Consider the following 20,623-nt stretch of genomic DNA (forward strand, 5'->3'; position numbering starts at 1 on the left):
TTTAAAAATAAAAAAAAAACCCACAAAATGGAACGCAAGTCCAACTTGCGTGTTATTTAAAAAAAACAAAAAATAAAATACCATGCAACTTGGAGTTGCGAGGTATAGTAAGTCCAAAAAATTTTTGGGTACCTCGCAACTGGAGATGGAGTGGTACTGAAAAGTAGGGCAGTTTTACAATTTTTCGAAAAAGTAGGGTATTTTTGTATTTTTGGAAATAAAGTAGGGCACAAAAAAAAAATTCGAGAAAATTGGTTAAAAAATAGAAACGACAACGTTCAAAGGACGTCATAGTCAAAGACAAAAATCTACCCAAAAAAAAAAAAACGAGGTCTCAGTCCAAGACTCCAAGTGACTTTCCCTTCCTCCAATCAAAGTAACTTTTTCCCTCATCTTCCAATTCAAACTAGTGGCATTTCCGTAATTCTATTCCGATCCAAGTCCACTTTCATACCCAATTTCACTCTTCAACCCTGCAATATAAACCCCTTTCCTTCATTCCTCTCTTTTCAAACCCTCACTCCTTTCTGCTTCGCTCTTTCACTTCAATTTTCTCTCTGAAATTGAAACTGAAACTTTTTCGATTCTGCTCCGTTCGTTAAACCGATTGTAAAACGATGTCGTATCGTCCTAACGCAAACGCGAGAACCGAGGTTCGTCGGAATCGATACAAGGTGGCGGTTGATGCGGAAGAAGGTCGGAGACGGAGAGAGGATAACTTGGTTGAGATCCGGAAGAATCGGAGGGAAGAAAGCTTGCAGAAGAAGAGGCGTGAAGGACTTCAACCTCAGCAGATGCCTGCATCAGTTCAATCTAATCTACTCGAGAAAAAGGTTAAGATTCTCTTGATCTCACTACTTTACTTGTTCTTTCCGATTTTCTACTTTACTACGTTGGATAAGTTATTTATTAGGTTAATTGAGAAATTGATAATACTGGATTAGGTTAATTGCAATATATTGATAGTAGCGATTAGGTTAATTGAGAAATTGATACTGCTGGATTAGGTTAATTGCAATATTGATAGTAGTGATTAGTTTAATTGCAAAATTGATGATAGTAATTAGGTTAATTTTCCTGTTTATGTTGTTTTGATTCATTTGAATATTATTATTATTATTATTATTATTATTATTATTATTATTATTATTATTATTATTATTATTATTATTATTATTATAACTTATGGTTCTTGTGATCCAGTTTTTATGCACACCCCTACTTGTTATGCTTCATTTGAGATTTAGCAGTGTTTGTTAATTTTAAGGGTTATAATATGATTATTATTATGATTCAAACATGTTCATGATATTCACTGGTTATATGCTGTGACTGTGTCTTTCCCATCTGTATGTAGCTACAAGGTTTGATTAATATTATGGTAGGTTATGAACTTGAAGTTTACTGAATTGTTGTTATCATTCTGCAGTTGGAACACCTACCAGCCTTGGTTACAGGAATCTGGACTGATGATAATAACATGCAGTTTGAGGCAACAACTCAGTTTCGGAAGTTGCTTTCAATTGGTTAGATATTGTTCTACGTAACTTTATTTTCATTCATTTTTTTGTATACAATTTTTTAAGGGACATTTGGTTAACAACTTTTATGTCTTACCAGAACGTAGCCCACCGATTGAGGAGGTTATACAAGCTGGTGTAGTTCCTCGTTTTATTGAGTTCTTGATGAGGGAAGATTTTCCACAGCTGCAGGTTATTATCTTCCTTGTTTTATTTTATGCAATAGATATTTATATTTATTTGTACATTGCACTGATTTTGTTTACTGTATGTTGTAGTTTGAGGCAGCATGGGCTTTGACAAATATAGCTTCTGGAACATCTGAAAACACTAAGGTAGTAATTGAGGCAGGTGCTGTACCAATTTTTGTGAAGCTCCTTGCTTCTCCTAGTGATGATGTTCGTGAACAGGTATGTTTACTTTATATACCATATGCAATTTGTGCCTTTGTTTTTGCCTATCAGTAAAATTTATATGGTTTCTTACTTTTTATTGGGAGACACCCTTCTTTTTTTGTTAATGAAGTTAACCGGAGGAATGTTTAGCTTGACTAGACAACTTACTTGTTCACTTTGATTTTAGATTTGGTTTGTATGCTGTTTCTAGATTCTAGGTGTGATGTTTGCATGCACTATTATGCATGCAAGTGAGGTTGAGCTAAATGCATTTGCTTTGAGTTTATTTTTTTCTTTAACTTGTTGCTGAAGCTATGCACAAAAATGACGACATTGCCTTGCAATAGTGTTGGACCATCTAGTGTGATCTATCTCATCTGAAGTTTAACATCTTTCCTGTGTTGTGTGGACTGTCAGGCCGTGTGGGCATTGGGAAATGTTGCTGGAGATTCACCTAGATGCCGTGATCTTGTTCTCGGTCATGGAGCTTTGCTTCCTCTGTTGGCGCAATTGAATGAGCATGCCAAACTTTCTATGCTCAGAAACGCCACATGGACACTCTCAAACTTCTGCAGGGGAAAGCCACAACCTGCTTTTGATCAGGTATAAAGTTATGCATAATATTTCTAAAATAAGATTCATTACTTACGCACAGATGAGTAATTACAAGGCTCTATATACACAAGTATAAAGTCCATTTGGTACACAAATGGGCTTATATATGCACGATACCTAGAACTTGAACAAGAAATTTTGGCACCTTTAATATTTGTTTATATCTGCTATTGTGAAATGAAATTTTTTTACTTGCTCCATTTGTTTGAATTTTCTTATTGCTATGTCTGCTTTCCTCAACACCTTGTATGTTGAAAAATTATCAAATTGCTTAATCTATGCTATAGTTTATATTGAAAAATTATGGTATTGCAGTGTGTGCAGCTATGTTGTTCTTTAGTGGCATCTTGTAAATAAAGGTGGTCAAATTTGTGGTTTGTATGTGTGTGAAGGCCATATTATTTAACCTGTGTTGTCATGTGACTGAAAGGTCACGTGTTCAAGTCCTGGAAACAGCCTCTTGTGTATAACAGGGTAAGGCTGCGTACAATACACCAAATGGTGGGACCCCTTCCCGGACCCTGCATATGCGGGAGCTCAAGTGCACCGGGTTGCCCCTTTTTCATGCTCGTAGAGCTAATTGTTAGCTCCATCCTTGGTTTTACCAGTCTTTTTGTTTTGCTGACTCTACTATTTTAATGAGTAATAATTGATTCTTAATATCAGAGTTTATAACTCTACCATCCTGCCTGCTTACAGGTTAAACCTGCACTTCCTGCACTTGCCAGTCTCATCCATTCAAATGATGAAGAAGTCTTGACTGATGCCTGTTGGGCACTTTCATATCTTTCTGATGGTGCAAATGACAAAATTCAAGGCGTAATTGAAGCTGGTGTCTGTAGCCGGCTTGTTGAGCTTCTACTGTGGGTATTCTGAATATCAAATTTAGCTGTTCAAAGTTGTTTCCCTTAGTTATTATGATGTGAAATTCTAATTATTATTTTGGTTTTGTTCAGCCACCCATCTCCTTCTGTGCTTATTCCTGCTCTACGCACAGTTGGAAATATTGTCACTGGAGATGACTTGCAGACACAGGTATTAAGTTCAAGAGTTTATTCTTTCATCTCTTATATACAGTAGTTAATTCTGCGATTTTGCACTAAGAGAAATAGTAATACACACTGGAGCTAGTGATTTAAGTTCTGAAATTAAAAATTAAACGCATGGATGAAATCGTCTGTAGGAAAAAACTGTTACACAAGTATATGAAATTCAGAAAATGCAGAAGTAGCAAGAGATAAACTAGCAGAGCTGATTCACCGGCTCAGTTCTTAAGCTACCAATTTCCTCATTATAATTCGCTCTGTCACCATTTCCCACGTATCTCCTTCACAGTTTCTATACCGTCCAATTGCACAAATTTCCTCTCATATCTTGCAGCCATGTGTATATTCTGTTGCACTCTTCCATGTCTCTTTCCTCCTTATGATTAGCAGCAATAGAATTGATATAATGCCATCACGAATCATGTGCTTGATTATTATTTTACTTTTGATTTTGGTTTGTGTTAATGGGGTGCTTTTCTGGCCAGGTCATCATCAACCATCGAGTTCTTCCTTCTCTTAAGAACCTCTTGATTAATAGTTATAAAAAAAGCATCAAGAAGGAAGCTTGCTGGACAATTTCGAACATCACAGCTGGGAACAAGCAACAGATTCAGGTTTGTGCATTGGGATAATTAAAATCTGTGTTATCTTTGCATTTGGAGTACTTAATTTATATTTCTTTTGATTCTTGAAAATTTACAGGATGTGATTGATGCCAGTATAATTGGTCCTTTGGTCAACTTGCTTCAAAATGCTGAGTTTGATATCAAGAAGGAAGCTGCCTGGGCAATCTCAAATGCTACATCGGGTGGATCTCATGAACAACTCAAGTATGGAGAGATCCTTAAATTTACAATGTTCCCCGGTGATTTTGTTGGTTTTATAGCATTTTTTTTTTCCGAGATGTCATAATCTTTTTAAAATTGGTCGACAGGTACCTGGTAAGTCAAGGGTGCATTAAGCCCTTGTGTGATCTACTCACATGTCCTGATCCTAGGATTGTGACAGTTTGTCTTGAAGGGCTTGAAAACATCTTAAAGGTAGGGGAAGCTGATAAAAATGCCGGCATCACTGATGGCGTGAATCGGTATGCTGAAATGATTGACGAAGCTGAGGGTTTGGAGAAAATTGAGAACCTCCAGAGTCATGACAACACTGAGATTTATGAAAAGGCTGTGAAGATTCTCGAGACATACTGGTTGGAGGAAGATGACGAGGCTATGCCTCCAGGTGATGCTTCTCAATCAGGGTTCAACTTTGGTGGCTCCGATGTTCCTGCCGTGCCTTCTGGTGGATTCAACTTTAACTAGATGGTATTCATGTTTTATTAAGGTAATCTATATGTTATATTTGGCGTTGTTGTGTTTTTTTTTTTTTTTTTGGCTGCTAAGTTTTTGCAGTTTGCATTCCTCTCGTGTTATCCTGTATTGTGTTGACATCATGTTGAATTTCTTTAACTGCAGGTTTTTTAGCTGGTCCATCAGTGAGGTTCTCCAGTATGGCAGTTCGACAGTTGGGGGGTCAAGTTAGTGTCGTTTCATTGTTCTTATGTTCTTTAAGGTTCAGCCTTTGGTAAATAGGCCGTTACTGGACCGGCTTGGGTTTTTGAAATGGCTGGTTTTACATACAACAGGGGAACAGTTGGGTTGTGGCCGGCTTTTCTTGCCACTTCCGAGTTAAATATTAGAGTTTGCTTTTGGCCTAGTGATCATTTCAAGTGATTTGGGTCTTCTATAGAATTTTATGTTAAGTTTCGTTATTTTTCCTGCTAAGGTTGGAGTCAGCGTACCACTTATGATTCTAGGTATTTTGGGAAATACCAAATGATACTATTCTTTCATCATTAAAGTTGCAAGGAACCTCGGAGTTTTTTTTACCCTGTCCTGTTTTTTTTTTTACTGAAGTTTACCTCAGATTTATGATTCATTAGGATTTCTATTCATTATGTGGTGTTACAAATATGGTTTTTGGGAAAATGACTTACCAAGTTACCAAAAATAGTGTGCAACAAATTTTTTTTTTTTTTGGGAAAATGACTTACCAAAAATAGTGTGAACAAAATTTTTTTTTTTATTCATAAGATGGTTCTATAGTTGATTATTGGCTTAATCAGCTTTTTATCCCATATCTTTATGGGAAATGGCAACAAGTAAGGGGATTTGTTAAGAAGCTTAAAGAAGAATTTTTGTCTTGGGATATTGATGCATTCAACACATTTAAACTTGAAAATGTGATTTTTTTTTTTTTTTTACATAATTTGCCAATTATTTCTATTTTAGAATTTGCCAATTATTTCTATTTTAGAATCCTTAATGAGTGTCCTAAGGGCATTTGTTGACAAAACCATATCTTTATTTCATGTTTCATATTGGTCATTTAAATAAAGGTGCAGATGGTTCCTTTAATTTGTTTTAATTGATATTACATTTGTCCTTTCCATGAATTAAAAGCTAATGATGTTAGTGGTAGTATACGTGACATGTGTAATTCAACATCTCCTCTCCATTTTATCTATTCTTCTATAAATCAAAATTAGAGTTTGTTGGAACCCATTTTCCTCTACATTCGCCCTTACATTAGAAATTGCAACCAATCTTATTTCTTATTGAAGCTAACATGTAAATTTCGTGAGGTACGTCATCAACTTCCTTTTTAAAGTTGTTGAACAATTGTGTAGAGAGTGGATTTAACACAATTTTACATGGATCTCGTGCTTTTAAACCATGAGTTTTTAAGAAAAGGATTATTCTGGTATCAATTAAACAAGTTGAAGGACACATCTACCCATTTTTTTTTAACAAGGGACTTACATAAATCCTCAAATAAAGATAAAAGACCATATGTCCTTTATTATTAAGAGATATCTTGCTTCACTTTATCCTCTCTTGGCACCCTATCACACGCCCTCAGTATTCTTTTGCTTACGTTGCATTGAGCATTGCCTTTTACTAGTATTAGGACTCCAATATTAGCGATATCATTATCCTGCATAGTTGTCAAAGTTATTATCGTGGTTTTAGGTGATGGTTTTGGGTTGTGAAAGTATAATTGATATTATAGTTTAATTTTTATACACCATTGGTGTATAAAAGTTTTACAATGTTAACAAATCAATCATTGTGTGATTTTAGTTGTTAGGAATTTAGGATTAAAGTCAAGCATTTTAAAGAATGTGATTTTAGTTGTTATAATTAGTCAAGTGTTTTAAATAATCTTATTAATATGATGATTGACAGATTAAATTATCTTCCCATTAAATGAATAGTCACTTGTGAATATTTTGTGGAAGGGAAATGTTAACGGGTGTCCCCGGGGCACTGGTTAAGGAATTATAAACGGAAATGTTTTCTCGGAAATTGTGTAATTTACTTTTTGAACCTTGAAAAAGTGCTGCTTTTAATGTTGACTTTGTTTTTTCTTTCCATTTTTAGTTGCTTAACTAGTGGGGCACTGGTTAACAAGACCATTTGTGGAATAATCTATTGAAAGAACTTAAAAAGGGAATGTGATCAGAGGGTTTATTTACCTTTAATTGTTTAACCTTCAAAACATCTTAATCTTAAATTATAATGATTGTTTCTTGAATTTATGCTCATAAAAAATAAGTTCGACCATCAATTAATGTGGTTAATGTTATATTGGTTGATTTGTATATTTTCATTAACTAAAAATTCAAAATGTAAGTCATGTAACTCATGTTCAATTGGTATTTATCGGAGATATTATGTTCATGAGTGAAAATTCAAACCTAGAATTTTCTAGTTCTTAAATGTGTGAATCTAGTTATCAGGTTAGTCGACACCATAAAAAAAAATCAAAATATTTACTTGACGGATCTTATAACCATTTGTTCCACTATAACCGAAACGCTTTTAATGTTTTATTTTTATTATAACTTAATTACAACCTTCAAATTCTCTTTATAACAATGAGATAGACTTCTTAGTACCAACCATGAATTGATTCAAATAGTAAAAAATTTAAACCCTTTAAACAAATGACTATGAATTTAATCATGACTCATATGTATGTAGAGAATTCAATTAGAAGAGGAAAACTCATCTCTAACACCTCATAAATTTTCTGGCGAGGATGGATCATTATTAAACAACGACAATGAATTTTTTTTAAAAATAAATAGATTTCTTAGGAAACAAAATTTCTCGAAACAGTTCAAACAGGGAATTTTGGTCAAGGTATGTCACCACCTGTATCTGAAATTATACTGACATTACTATACCGTGAGCACCATTATCATACTACCACCATTTCTACCTACTTTAATACAACCACGCATTTTCTATGTGTGTACAATTTTGCCTCTATTTTCATGCCAAACCGAATATAGATGTTGATAACCGTAGCACATAAAATAAGTACTTAAAATAGATATAATTAGATTCTGTCGCCCCCCCATCCCATCCTTTATTATGATTAATTAATCAATCAATCCTACATAATCACGCAAACCTCATCCTTTTCATATTTAGCCCATACAAAACCTCATCTTTAATATATGGTCTTACTTAATTTGGCACTGCTTTAATATTTGTTAAGCTAATCTTCTTATAATTAATGAATGTCCAAAGATGAATCTTGAAATTTCCATTTCCATTTCCACTTATTATTCTGTTGGCAGCAGAAGCATACACGTCACATAAAGACGTGGCATTTCCAAAGTTCAAAACTTGGCCACTATATTTTAGGGGAAAAAAAGAAGGGCATTTGAGTCATTATGTAGGTCAGTCTTAGGATTCTTTTGAGGGTATTTGCACATTAGTCGGTTTGTGTATTTGGTTATATCCAATCCATTTTCTCTCTCTTTCTCTCTCAGTAGTGTTTTGTTTTGCAGTAGAAACAAGTTTCGTTTCGGTGTGTGATTCGGTTACTACCGTTTCGTATCGTTCATATTTAATTTAATTTAATCCATTATTGTTTCAGTGTTGTGAATCAAATGGGAATCATGGATCAAATGGATAAGGTATATTCAACTTTTTTTCTTTGAGCTAACTAGCTAGGTAGCTGCTTCTACTAACGTTGTTGTTGTTGTTGTTGAAATGTTGAACATGTTCATTTTCTTCTTTCTATTTGTTTAACAGGAATGTTGTTCATACGATGAAATGGGTGTGATCAAGAAATTTTGTTCTGATTGCAAAACCACCAAAACACCACTTTGGAGAGGAGGACCAAATGGACCCAAGGTATCATTTTTTTTTTTTTTTTTTACCCATTTCATCATTTTGTAACTTATAATTTTTAATTTCCATTTTCACTTCCATTTTATCTATATTTGAAAACAACCACCAATTTGATATATTATTCACTTTCTTAGCCTTTTTGATATGATTATTGTTTTATTTTATTTTTTCATGTTTATTAATTTGATTAAAGGGTTTTTTGATTTTACTATGAATAGATTTGTTTTGATGATTTTTTTGTTTTTGTTGGGTGATGTAGACGTTGTGCAACGCTTGTGGAATCAGGTACAGAAAGAGAAGGGGTTGTTGTAGCAAAGGACAAGAAAGGGAAAGGAAGAGAGAGAAAGGTGCACAGAATGGGAATGGGAGGGGTGGTACTAGCAGTAGCAGTGGCAGTGACAATGATGATTTTAGTGAGTGTTTGAAAATGAAGTTAGTGGCATTGGGTGAAGAGTTTTTGTTGCAGAAGAAACAAAGAAGGATTAAACTAGGTGAAGAGGAACAAGCTGCTGTGTGTTTGATGGCACTCTCTTGTGGCTTTGTTTTTGCTTGAAGACCATCATTCAATATATTAAAATGTTAGAAGAAGGAGGGGTAAAGTAAGTAAGTAAGTAAGTAGTAATCAACAAATTAGCATTTTGCTGTTAAATATCATCTAACCTCTTTTTTGTTTTCTCTCTTTCTTTGGAGCATTATTGTAAAGTGATAATATAATATATCCTTTCTTTAGTTTTTAGAAAGGGTATGTAAATGTCACTGAGTTCCAAATCTTGTTAGGGACTAGGGAGTGAGGTGGCCATCCAAATCCAATAAGGAGTGCCTTTTCTTTTTTATTTCTCTTTTGTTTATATATCTATGCTAATTTGTTCAGCCTCAGTTCAGTTAGTTATTACTATTAGTGTAAGTATTTCACATTTATGAATGGGTGATTGTTATTATTGTTCTTTGGTTTCTTTCTATCCTTTTAGACTCTAGGGTTTTTGTTGTTCAATCTCCGGATTCTTTTTTGTTGGACGAATTCAACCTAGACAATTTAATCTCATTCTCCACTACAATCTTTATTACCTTCGGCATATAATTACCTTCTACAAATTTTATTAATTTTAATACAATGTATTAAGTGGAGCCTGTGACAATGTAAGGAGGACGGGAGGAGTGACTTTGATAGTCACCATTTTTTTATAAACGCTCAATTTTTTTTACTCTATAATGAGAGTATTTACTTAGTTTTGGTGTTAAAAGGACTTTGATAGTCACCATTTTTTTATAAACGCTCAATTTTTTTTACTCTATAATGAGAGTATTTACTTAGTTTTGGTGTTAAAAGAATGAAACATCAACAATTGGGATGTTTTACCATGCACACTACAAGGATCCTCGTCATAGCCCTTTTTATTATTTTGAATCCCTTTGATTCATTGGTCCATCCATTTTTTGTTATTTTTTGACGACGCTTTGATGATTTTCTGAGTGATGAGAAAGTGGAAAGAGGGTTTAGAGGCTGGGGATTAACAAAGAACTATCAGAGATTGTTGGAACATGTGTGGAAATTGAGTAAAAAAGACTAAACACAAATTCCCATGTTGGGTAGAACTAGTGTTGTGTGAATTGAAAAAAGTGGAAGTCCCACATCGGATGGAACACACACATTAATAGTGTTTATATAGTGGGGGTGTACCTCTAATTAATGGGGGTACATAAGCACTAGAGAAAAATACACATATTGATATATATTTTATTATTTGGAAATGATAAATTAAATAATTAATTTAATCATTATTAAAAAATGCATTCTTAGTCCCCAAGTTTTGCTAAAATATTTTGGTATATAATATAATATAATATATTTTTGTACTAAATTTAATATATTTTAGTACTCAATTAAGATATTTTTGTACTACATCTAATATGTGAATTACTTAATCGCAAAGTAATATGTTACTTGTTCCCAAAGTTTCTCATATTACTTGTTCCCAAAGTTTCTCACTTATTAGTTGTGAATTTTCTCTATAAATAGAGAGCTCACACAGTGCATTCCACACACCAAAGAGTTTCATTGAGTTGTCGGGAACTCTTTCTCTCTTCTCCCTTTTTTACTTGTGTTGACGAGTCTTTCATCTCTTCTCCCTCCTTCGACTTGTTTAACAAGTCCTTCTCCTTTTTCTACTCCTTTCTGTCCCTTCGGAGTACTTTTAAGATCATAGTCCCTATTTGGAATAATAATGTCCCGTCGGAATAAAGAATTATCTTAACGGTATATAAATATTATAACAATATTTTTCTATTTGAGGAGAAATGGTGGTAACACCATATTTGAGTGGTCATAGTACCATATTGATAGTTTGGAGAGCTTAAGGGTTAGAATGGTGGAAACACTGGTCTTAGCACCATAATAGAGTGGTAATAATATCATATTAAAGTGGTTTCAGTATTAAAGAGTGGTCTTAGTACCATATTTGAAGGTGTAATTCTCGAACGATTTTCTACAGTGCAGTAGTTAATCGAACAGTTGTAGCTGAGCTTGTTTTATCCTGGAGGCGGCGTGGTTGATAGTCTACCTTGCACAACTTTGGGTAGTGCCACGAAACGTCTTAAAGAGAGCGACCTGGTCGTGACTCAACCTAGTAACAACTTCGGTAGATAATAGAATTTGGAAATCCAAATACAATGGTTTGGATATCCAAAAACAACAGAGATTTTTTTCTTTCTTTCAATGTAATACTAGTTAATTCTGTTTGATTACAAAATACTTCAATCATGTTTCTTTGGTATGATAGATAATTTTAAGAAACTTGTCAACTATATTGAATTTCGAAAAACTTGAAGGGGTTAATGGGTGTGATTTTAGAAGGGATTAAAATTGCTATTTTCAATTGGTAGGACAATGCATTATTATATGCAGGGGCCGGGTTTTGAACCCCGGACACTCCACTTATTCAGCTTATAAAGTGAATTTTAGCCACTTGGCTACCTGACAAAAAAAAAAAATTGTAAAACTTCCTTATTTTTTTTCTTAAATAGGACATTTATGTTAGATGATGTTTGTACCATTAGTATTTTTAATATGTTTTGCTAAATAAACGAGTGTAATCTAACTTTAAATGTGGGAAGTAGATTAATTTTTTAAGGTATAATGGTCTCTTACTTAAGTAAATTTCTCCCCCGGCCCCTGAAAAGTGGGGGTGGGGAAAGAAACAGTCCTTGATTAAATCACACTATTGTGCAGTGACTCTGTTTGGCCCAACAATTAGCTCAAGGCCCTGGTTACGCGCCAGAAGCTACAAGTCTTTGACGACACAGAACATTTTATCAAACATAATTACTAAATGAACCCCTCGAAAACAACTAAAGTAATATTCTATTTCAAGTTACATTTTTTCGTTTGCATAAAGATTGTTTTTCCTTGAACACTTATAATTTTAAACTTTTTTTTTTTGGTAAATTTACATCGTACTTTTAATAAACATTTTTTTTAAGGTACCATACGTTTTAAGTTTACAATATGCACCGTAAAACTTTAGCAACTAACTTCCATGTGAAATTATAGACCTTCATTCTTGATCATATGTGTGTCTTGGTCATATGGCCATGTGTCATTACATTGACTTTTGAGTGGAATATACTTCAAGTTTACGGCATCTGTTATAAACTTCAAATATACGGTTAATATTTAGGAACACCTTAGAAATGTGTGTTGTTAATTTAAAATTTAAGTTTATAGTGTTTTTTTTCTTCTCTTGACAGGTTCTTTCAGTTTAGGTAATCCTATTTAAGATGTGTTAGATATTAGATGTGGTTGTGTCTTCTAGCTAAGATTTGAATCTTGTTCATTATGTTAATGGAGACTATGCATGTTTTTGTTTTCATGGTGGATGGATAGCCACATATGCGCGTTATTATGAAGCTACCAAATGTCACTTCTACGTGAACATGGTTTTGAAGTGCGAAAACAAATATACATTAACTCTTTTTTTGTTAGATCGCCTCAAATCTTGTTTGTCGTGTTTTGAAAGTTTAACTATTTTCGCTATATTTAACCCCAGTTTTGTAGTATGTTCGTTTTTTATACGCGGTAAACATAAATTTACAAAATATGATCCTACAATATTATTTGCAGGCATACATTCAATAATTCACTCGCCCGTCTAGTTTGGGCTTGCCCGTCTTTTGAATTTTGATGGAGCAGCATTGTTCTAGTTTGGGCTTGCCCGTCTTTTCATTTTTTTTTTTTTTTTTAAATCTAGTAAATATTAATCTAAATTATACATAACAAGAAATTTGGCCAATTGTGTTGTGTGCTGAAAATTAATAAATATGAACCACTCAACCTAACGTATGCAACCATCTCAAGCAAGGCATAGTCGCACGTACTCGCACATGATTTTGTCAGCTAGTGTGTATCTTAATCTTAATAGACCAAAACATTGTTAAAAAGTCGTGTGCGTATGTAACTATTTGTGGGCGGTAACAGATAATTGTATACCTTAACCTACCTCACCACATCTCAGTTATACGAATATTCTTACTTGAAAATAATCTTCTGCAAGAAAGAAAATAAGATGGAACAGTGACCTAACCATATTTTAAGACAATTTACTTCGATGCGGAGTTTTTCATTCATATTTTAGCTTGAGTGTCGCGGATTGGGATTTCCTACAGCAGGACGCTGTAACAGCACAGGACCGTCCGATTTAGATCGTGCGGTTAAAATGATTTGAAATGGTTTGACACATCAGTTAATTTAAACTGCATGATCGATAATCAACGGCTGAGATGCAAAACAGCGGCAAAACAGCGTGCTTTTTTACAGCAGGGAATCTCAATCCGAGTGTCACATGTAGATTATCTTTTTTTGGATTGTGAATTTTCTGAGAGTATTTGTCGGCTCGTGTTGTAATGGTTAAACATCTATTTGTCTGACCATATTATCCCGTATGTATTTGTTTGAATGACTTGTATTTGAATTATATGAAAGGAAAGAAATATGCGTATCGAATCTTTGATTTAACAATTAATAAACAAAGTGAAATTCTTAGTTATTTGGTGACCAAAACCAAAAGCAAAGTAATTACTTTAAACTAGTGATTCACATTTTTGGTGAATAACCCATTGTCTGTATGGATTTATTTATATTCTATTTTTAGTTAGAAAACTACAAATATTTGTAACTAAAAAAATTGTCTTTCATATTTTGTATTTGAGTAATGATATTTTGACATTCATTTGATGACAACTTTGTTGACAACCTTGTTTTTCTCACTTCTTATTGTTCAAAAACAATGGAAAGAGAAAAAGGAAGAGAGAGAATAACAACATCATGTGAGTATGAGAGAGAAAGTTGTCCAAAAGTTGTCTAAAAGTGGTTGTCAAAATATCATTTCTCTTTGTAATTTTAGGGACATGAGATGAGATCCATCCATGAAAAAAATGAAGGGATAGGATAACATAAAAAAGAGGGAAGAGAGTGTGATCCTCACTCAATACTTTTTACTTATGTTTATTGAATGAATGAATGAATGAAAAAAGAGGGAAGAGGAAATTGAGTAGTGTTGTTAAAGTGAAAGAAAGAAACAAGAGGCGATCCGCAACCTACGACGTTGTTGAACGGAGCACGTTCTGTTCTGTTCTTTTCTTTTCTTTCTCTCTTACAACAAACAATAACATTAACACACTCTTCATCTTTCTCTTTCTCTTTCTCTATAACTACCAAAAATTCTCTATTTCTTCCAAATGCTTTTCTTCTCACATTCTCGACATCTTTCAGGTATTTCTTTCTCTCCTCTTTCAAACCTTGTTTCTGTTTTTCCAAACATGCCTAGAAACTGTTCGTCTATTGTTTTCAGACAACCTATTACGATTTCAGATTCAAACATGTTATACCATGTTATACCGTTTCTTATTTTGTGTTTATATAAAATGGAATTAGAATATTTGCATCTCTTAATTTCCAATAACATTGCTTGATTCGTTTTATTTGTTAAAATGTCACATATTTTGCGATAAATTTAATTGGAAATTGAAGCCATTGCAATTTATAATATGACATAATAAAGCATTATTCTTTACCTTGCCCCACTTCAAATGTCGTTACAGTTTTGCAAATTGATCCGGTATTCAGCTCAATTTCTTCTGGCTAGGTCAATTAACTCTTGTGATAATATTCATAAACCTGCAAAATTTCTTTTCCCCAATGAAATCATAACACAGGATATTTAGGGTCTGTTTGGATTGAACTTATTTACTTACACAGGTTTTGTGAGATGTTTGGGAGGACGGATGAAAACAGCTTATGACATTTTTCATTACTTGTTTTTAGCTTATTTTCATAAGTTCTCCAAGATAGCTTATGAAAGCAGCTTACAACATAGAAGAAAACAATTTTATAAGCTTATTTTCATAAGTTCTCCAAGATAGCTTATGAAAGCAGCTTACAACATAGAAGAAAACAATTTTATATTTTGCTATTAATTAAAATAGCTTATAGATAATCACTTATCATGATAACTAAGTGCTTGTGTTATAAGCTGCAAATAAGTTGTTTAACCAAACAGGGACTTATTTTGGTATCAAGGAAAAATATCTTACTTTTACTTTACAGCAGGATCTTAATTCTGGCTCTGTGCAGCAAAAGCCATATGCTTATGTAATTTATCATTTTGCTAATGGTGATAGCTTATTATGTGGCTTTTTACTGTGATTCTTTGTTCTGATTCAAAAATGATTTAGGCTTTTTATATGTATGGCTTGCAGTTGCACATAATCTAGTTGTCATTGCTGGCATGGATATATTTTGAAGAAACCTATGAAGTCCAACTGCTGAATTTTTTCTTTTAATTTGATATCATTCTTCACGAATTTGTATCTTGTAACTGCTAATTATAAATTTATGGTTTGCTGTTATGCTAGATATAGCATTAGGAGATCAAACTCATATCTTAATTCATGCCTCTACAGATTTTTCATTTCTGTTCGTCTCAAAAAACTATAACACTATTCTATTTTTTTTTCTTCTACTTTTCAGGTTGCAGCTGATTGGTCAATTGATGAAGAATTCTTGATCAAATAATATTTTTTGTCGTTATTGAATTCATTCAGATGAAGACTGGCTCCATGATTTTTTCCTTTTTGCAAGTACCTAGATGCAGATTACACAGCTTAGCTAATAATTGGGGTCAAACCTTCCACAGCTTCAGTAACATTTGTGAAAAGAATTCTAGTGTAAGGTTGCTTGGTTCTAAAATTTATGGACTACAGGGAGGGCACAGAAAAAAATGGACTCGAAGACCTATAACTACAAATACGGAAGGCAGCGCGGGCACCAAATCAAGAAGCACCAAGCAAGAAATTTTGAGTGAAACAATTTCAACTAGTTCTACAGTAAATGTAAATAAAACACAGTTGGGTCAATTCCCGGAAATTCAGTACTGTGACATACACCAAGAGATAGCTCAGAATAAAGACTTGTCTAGCTTAGTCACTGTTATTGTTTTTGATATTGAGACCACCGGGTTTAGCCGAGAGAATGAAAGGATCATTGAGATTGCACTTCGAGATCTTCAGGGTGGTCCAAATAGCACTTTTCAAACTTTTGTAAATCCTCAGCGCAGTGTTTATAATTCACATATCCATGGCATTACTACACAGATGGTGAGCAGACCCGGTGTTCCAAGGTAACCTATATCTCTGTGGCTCTTGTAGATTGCGCTTACCTTTGCAAAATAAAGTATTCCGCTCTGTCCTTTGAACACAACCTTCGCTTATATGTGGAATTTATTTGATTGGACAATGCTAACATAGTTCAACGGTTATATTTGGAATTTATTTGAGCACTTCAGTCTTAATTTTCATTTGTTATCATCTCACATTCTGTTATGGAATTATGGAAATGCCTTACTTTGGAGTGTATTTTATGGTTATTAAATCACTGCACATTGTTGAAGCCTTCCGATGCTCCATTAATCGTCTTTCACTGTTAAATGAGTGTAGCATTGTCCTGAAGTAATTAGTGGCTACTTATAGTAAGAATACATAGTTGTCGGATCAATTTATGAGGGTCAGTAGAACCACTATAGTTTTCCTTGTTGATGTATATGATTAAAGGACATGATTATGCACAGTTTAAACTAATAAGACATCAGTGTTTAAGAAGATTCTGCTAACCATGCACTAATACTATGGGTTGGAATTTATCAGATACTATATGTGTGTTATACAATGAGTGCGTTGAAGTTTGGAATCAGATATTCATCACTCAAAACTTATTCAGATGTGGTTGTTGAAATTTTTTTTCTTCCATAATTCATTTGTCCTTGTGCATGGTCGTACGGTGAATGTGTAGCTAAGTATGTAACCAAATTCTATATCATTTTTTGAAGGAAGTTCTATATCATGTTAAATTGAGAGTTTTTTTTCCTTTATCATGTTTCCAGTAATTATCCTCATGTTCCTCATATGATTATGAACCGATTTGTTTGTTGACATTGATGATTGAGTCTATTGCAACCATTTAATTAGCTTTACATAGGAAATCATTGATTGTTTTTTAATTCTTATGATTTTTTATTTTTTTTTTGCAGGATGGAGGACCTGGTTCCCATCTTATTTCACTATGTTAAAAGCCGCGAGAAACCTAGGGGATACGTGTTATGGGTTGGTCATAATGCTCGCGTTTTTGATGTACCGTTCATCATTAACGAGTTTCATCGATGTTCTACACAGATTCCTCCGAATTGGCTGTTTGTCGACACTCTTCCTTTAGCACGTCAACTAATGAAGTCTGAAGGTTCATTCTCTTTCTTTAAAGGACTCATCACACACACACACACACACACACACACAAGTCCTTGCTGTTTCTGTATGAAATCCGTAATGTTTTTAGTGTTTACAGGAACAAAACTTCCTTCAGTATCCCTTGATTCCCTTCGCAAGTTCTACGAAATTAAAGTGGATGGTCCAGCTCACAGAGCCATGGAAGATGTGAACACATTATCCTTGATTCTTCCCAAGTTGACCTGTGATCTGAAACTGACCCTATCGGGCCTTGTTGAAAAATCATTCACAGAAGCAGATATTATCAACTCTAAGAAGAAGAAGAATTCAAACTAGTTTTCCAGTGATATTTTATATTGATATGTGACCAAACAAATCATTTGTAACCAGAAAGTGTACTCAATATTTGAAAGAGAAAAGGAACACTTTTATTTTCAATAAAACTATCATTGCTCTGTACCAAATGCTGAAGCTTTTACTTTACAGTGAGAATATTACTGATTTGGTTTTAGTGGATGGCATAACTGTAAAAATAAGCAGTGATAAGGAAAACACCTGCAAATCTCTGGAGTTTTGGATAGGAAGAAAAAGGAGGAGACGGGAGAGGATTAAGTGATAGTTTTCTAACAAAAAATTGATAATAATATTTACCTTTTCAAAGTTGGCTGACTTGCAAAGATTTTACATAAAGGAAAGGAAAGGTCTTGCTATTAGTAAAGTAGATAGTAGTTTGATAGATATCAGTTACTGGTTGTTAATGTCTAGTGATGTTTCTAAATACTTGGCATTTATCGTATAAGTGGATCCAAACTGCATCCAGTCGGTACATCTATGACATGTGATTAAGATAAGACGGTTTAGATTTCAAGCAGATTTTATTAAAAATAAAATACGAGTTTAAAGTTTGCACCGTCCAATTTGAATCGGATGACCACATGTGCCGACTACATGATTGCACTCGATGTTGACTACATGCAATCCGGATCCCTTATTAGTTCACACATGATTCTATTTCTATTGGATATTCTACTCTCTTTCAAACTCTCAAGTTTCTCTTTTCCTCCTTCCTTATCCTCTGTTTACTGACACTAGAGCGAAGCCTTTTCACTGCCATGGCAAACCTACATCCACTATGGCATTTCACTGACTCAAGACCACCAACGTTGGCAATACCCCTGTGTTTCACTCTTCTCTTATATGTTCCATTCGGAGTGGTAAAGAACGACTAGTAGGAATATAACTTCCCTTTGAAGTTAAGTTTCAACTACGAATAATCTTGACATCGGCTAAATGCAACTACCACAAAGGGAAAGTGCACTAGTCATATCAAGTAATAAAAGTGATAAGGTCGTTTTTATATAGATTACGCTTCAATACTTTCGACTACATATTTGTTGCTTGATTGAACATGACACAAAGGGTGTAAAATTGAAGTAACGAGAAATGCTGTAAAATCAAATGACACACAATTTAGTGACATTGGATTTGGAGGATACCCAACAAGAGTAATGAAATCAAACAAGCTTATACTCATATCAGCACAATAACAATTTATTATATAAGAAGTGAAACCATACTCTTAAAAAATAAACAACAGTATTCTTTCATCAAATACATTCATTATGAAAAATGGATGTTTAGTGGTTCTCTGAATATGGAGAAGTTGGTTAAGTTATAATTGAAACATGGAAGATGGTGAGAAGAGACGTGAGAGGCTAAAAAAATAAATGTCTTTATAAAAAAAAAAATATGAAGTTAAAAGCGGTGAAAGAAAAGCTAAAAATATGAATGAGAAAAGGAAATTGCTCTCGTTGAGAGTTGAACTCAAGACCTCCCGCTTACTAAACGGGTGCTCTAACCAACTGAGCTACGAGAGCTTGTTGGTAGAATCGCTTCGATAGTGTTATTAATACAATAATAGTTAATGTAGATGCTTCTAAAGCAATAACTGTACAAAAAGATTTTTCTGTTAAAACTTTTATTTGTGTTTATTGTAAATATTAAACAGTATAGCGAATTTTACTCCCCTGAAAATAGTATAACGAGTTTTACTATCAATTAACAAATATTGATCTAGATGGTAAAAAGGTTCAACTTATTTTACAAAAAAAAAAATAAAAAATTCTTATTCTTATAAAAAAATGAAATTTACATTAAAAATAAATCGAATGTGAAAATTACCATTTTTTGGTGAAAAATGTGAGACATTAAACATACAACAAGCACATCTACACTCCTTTAGAACAAAAAAAAACACAACTACAATAATACTCTTTGGTTTCTCCAAAACAATAATACTCTAATCAGTTAACTTTTTTTTTTGGTACACTAATTATTTATAATATTTTATAGGCTAAATTACACTGGGGTCCTTTAAGTTTGAGGTTTGTAACAAATTGGTTTTTTAAGTTATTTTGATCACACATAAGTCCTTTGAGTTTGAGGTTTGTAACAGATTGGTCCTTTAAATTATTTTTGTCACAAATAAATCCTTTAAGTTTGTAAACGTTTTCGATTTAGTCCTTCTACCACATCATTTTTTGGTTATTAGAAGGACTAAATCGAAAATTTTTACAAACTTAAAGGACTTATGTGTGACCAAAATAACTTAAAGGACCAATATGTTACAAACCTCAAACTTAAAGGACCTATGTATGATCATAGTAACTTAAAGGACCAATTTTTTACAAACCTCAAATTTATAGGACCCTTGGTGTAATTTACTTACCCTATTTTATATTTTAGGCTTAATTTTACTTTTGGTTTTTTATTATATCTTGTTCACGAAAATAGTTCATCCTTTTTAAAATCAAACTTCTTGGCTTCTTATGTTGCAATTTTGCTCCCAATGCAGATTTGTGACCCTAAAAACGGTGAATTTGTGAAGGAAAAAAAAGTATGAACTAAAGTGGTATTTTATCTTATTTTAAAATTGAGGCGATAAATTACGACTTTTGGGATTTAAAATAACTAATTTTGGAGGTAAAGATATAAGTTGAGATAAAAATTGCAATAAATGTGATAGTTAAGAATCAAAAAGTTCAAATTCAAAAAATCTTAATATATTTTCGTTACTCTTA

The 20,623-nt window shown here is 33.3% G+C and overlaps 3 protein-coding genes and 1 non-coding gene across 4 annotated transcripts; 3 read left to right on the forward strand and 1 right to left on the reverse strand.

The window, feature by feature from the left end:
• The first annotated feature begins 511 nt into the window (after positions 1–511).
• On the forward strand, positions 512–5,452 carry LOC146911311 (importin subunit alpha-like). Its single transcript, XM_085723917.1, has 11 exons — positions 512–833; positions 1,430–1,526; positions 1,621–1,712; positions 1,799–1,930; positions 2,333–2,518; positions 3,230–3,393; positions 3,487–3,565; positions 4,062–4,190; positions 4,279–4,406; positions 4,511–4,908; positions 5,040–5,452. Exons 1-10 carry the CDS (start codon positions 618–620, stop codon positions 4,884–4,886), a joined length of 1,599 nt encoding a protein of 532 aa, XP_085580043.1. The 5' UTR covers positions 512–617; the 3' UTR covers positions 4,887–4,908; positions 5,040–5,452.
• A 2,847-nt stretch (positions 5,453–8,299) lies between these two features.
• LOC146911312 (GATA transcription factor 16-like) lies at positions 8,300–9,712 on the forward strand. The gene is made up of 3 exons (XM_085727037.1): positions 8,300–8,557; positions 8,676–8,777; positions 9,034–9,712. Exons 1-3 carry the CDS (start codon positions 8,531–8,533, stop codon positions 9,325–9,327), a joined length of 423 nt encoding a protein of 140 aa, XP_085583163.1. The 5' UTR covers positions 8,300–8,530; the 3' UTR covers positions 9,328–9,712.
• Positions 9,713–14,323: 4,611 nt separating this feature from the next.
• On the forward strand, positions 14,324–18,007 carry DPD1 (Polynucleotidyl transferase, ribonuclease H-like superfamily protein). The gene is made up of 4 exons (XM_085723918.1): positions 14,324–14,538; positions 15,796–16,444; positions 17,351–17,556; positions 17,662–18,007. Exons 2-4 carry the CDS (start codon positions 15,870–15,872, stop codon positions 17,877–17,879), a joined length of 999 nt encoding a protein of 332 aa, XP_085580044.1. The 5' UTR covers positions 14,324–14,538; positions 15,796–15,869; the 3' UTR covers positions 17,880–18,007.
• A 1,339-nt stretch (positions 18,008–19,346) lies between these two features.
• Positions 19,347–19,420, reverse strand: TRNAT-AGU (transfer RNA threonine (anticodon AGU)). Its single transcript has one exon. It is a non-coding gene; the product is annotated as a tRNA-Thr (tRNA).
• Positions 19,421–20,623: the final 1,203 nt, after the last annotated feature.

Source organism: Medicago sativa, chromosome 7 (assembly GCF_051527215.1).
Source record: "Medicago sativa cultivar Bolivia chromosome 7, Bolivia_mono, whole genome shotgun sequence".
NCBI classification, from domain to species: Eukaryota; Viridiplantae; Streptophyta; class Magnoliopsida; order Fabales; family Fabaceae; genus Medicago; species Medicago sativa.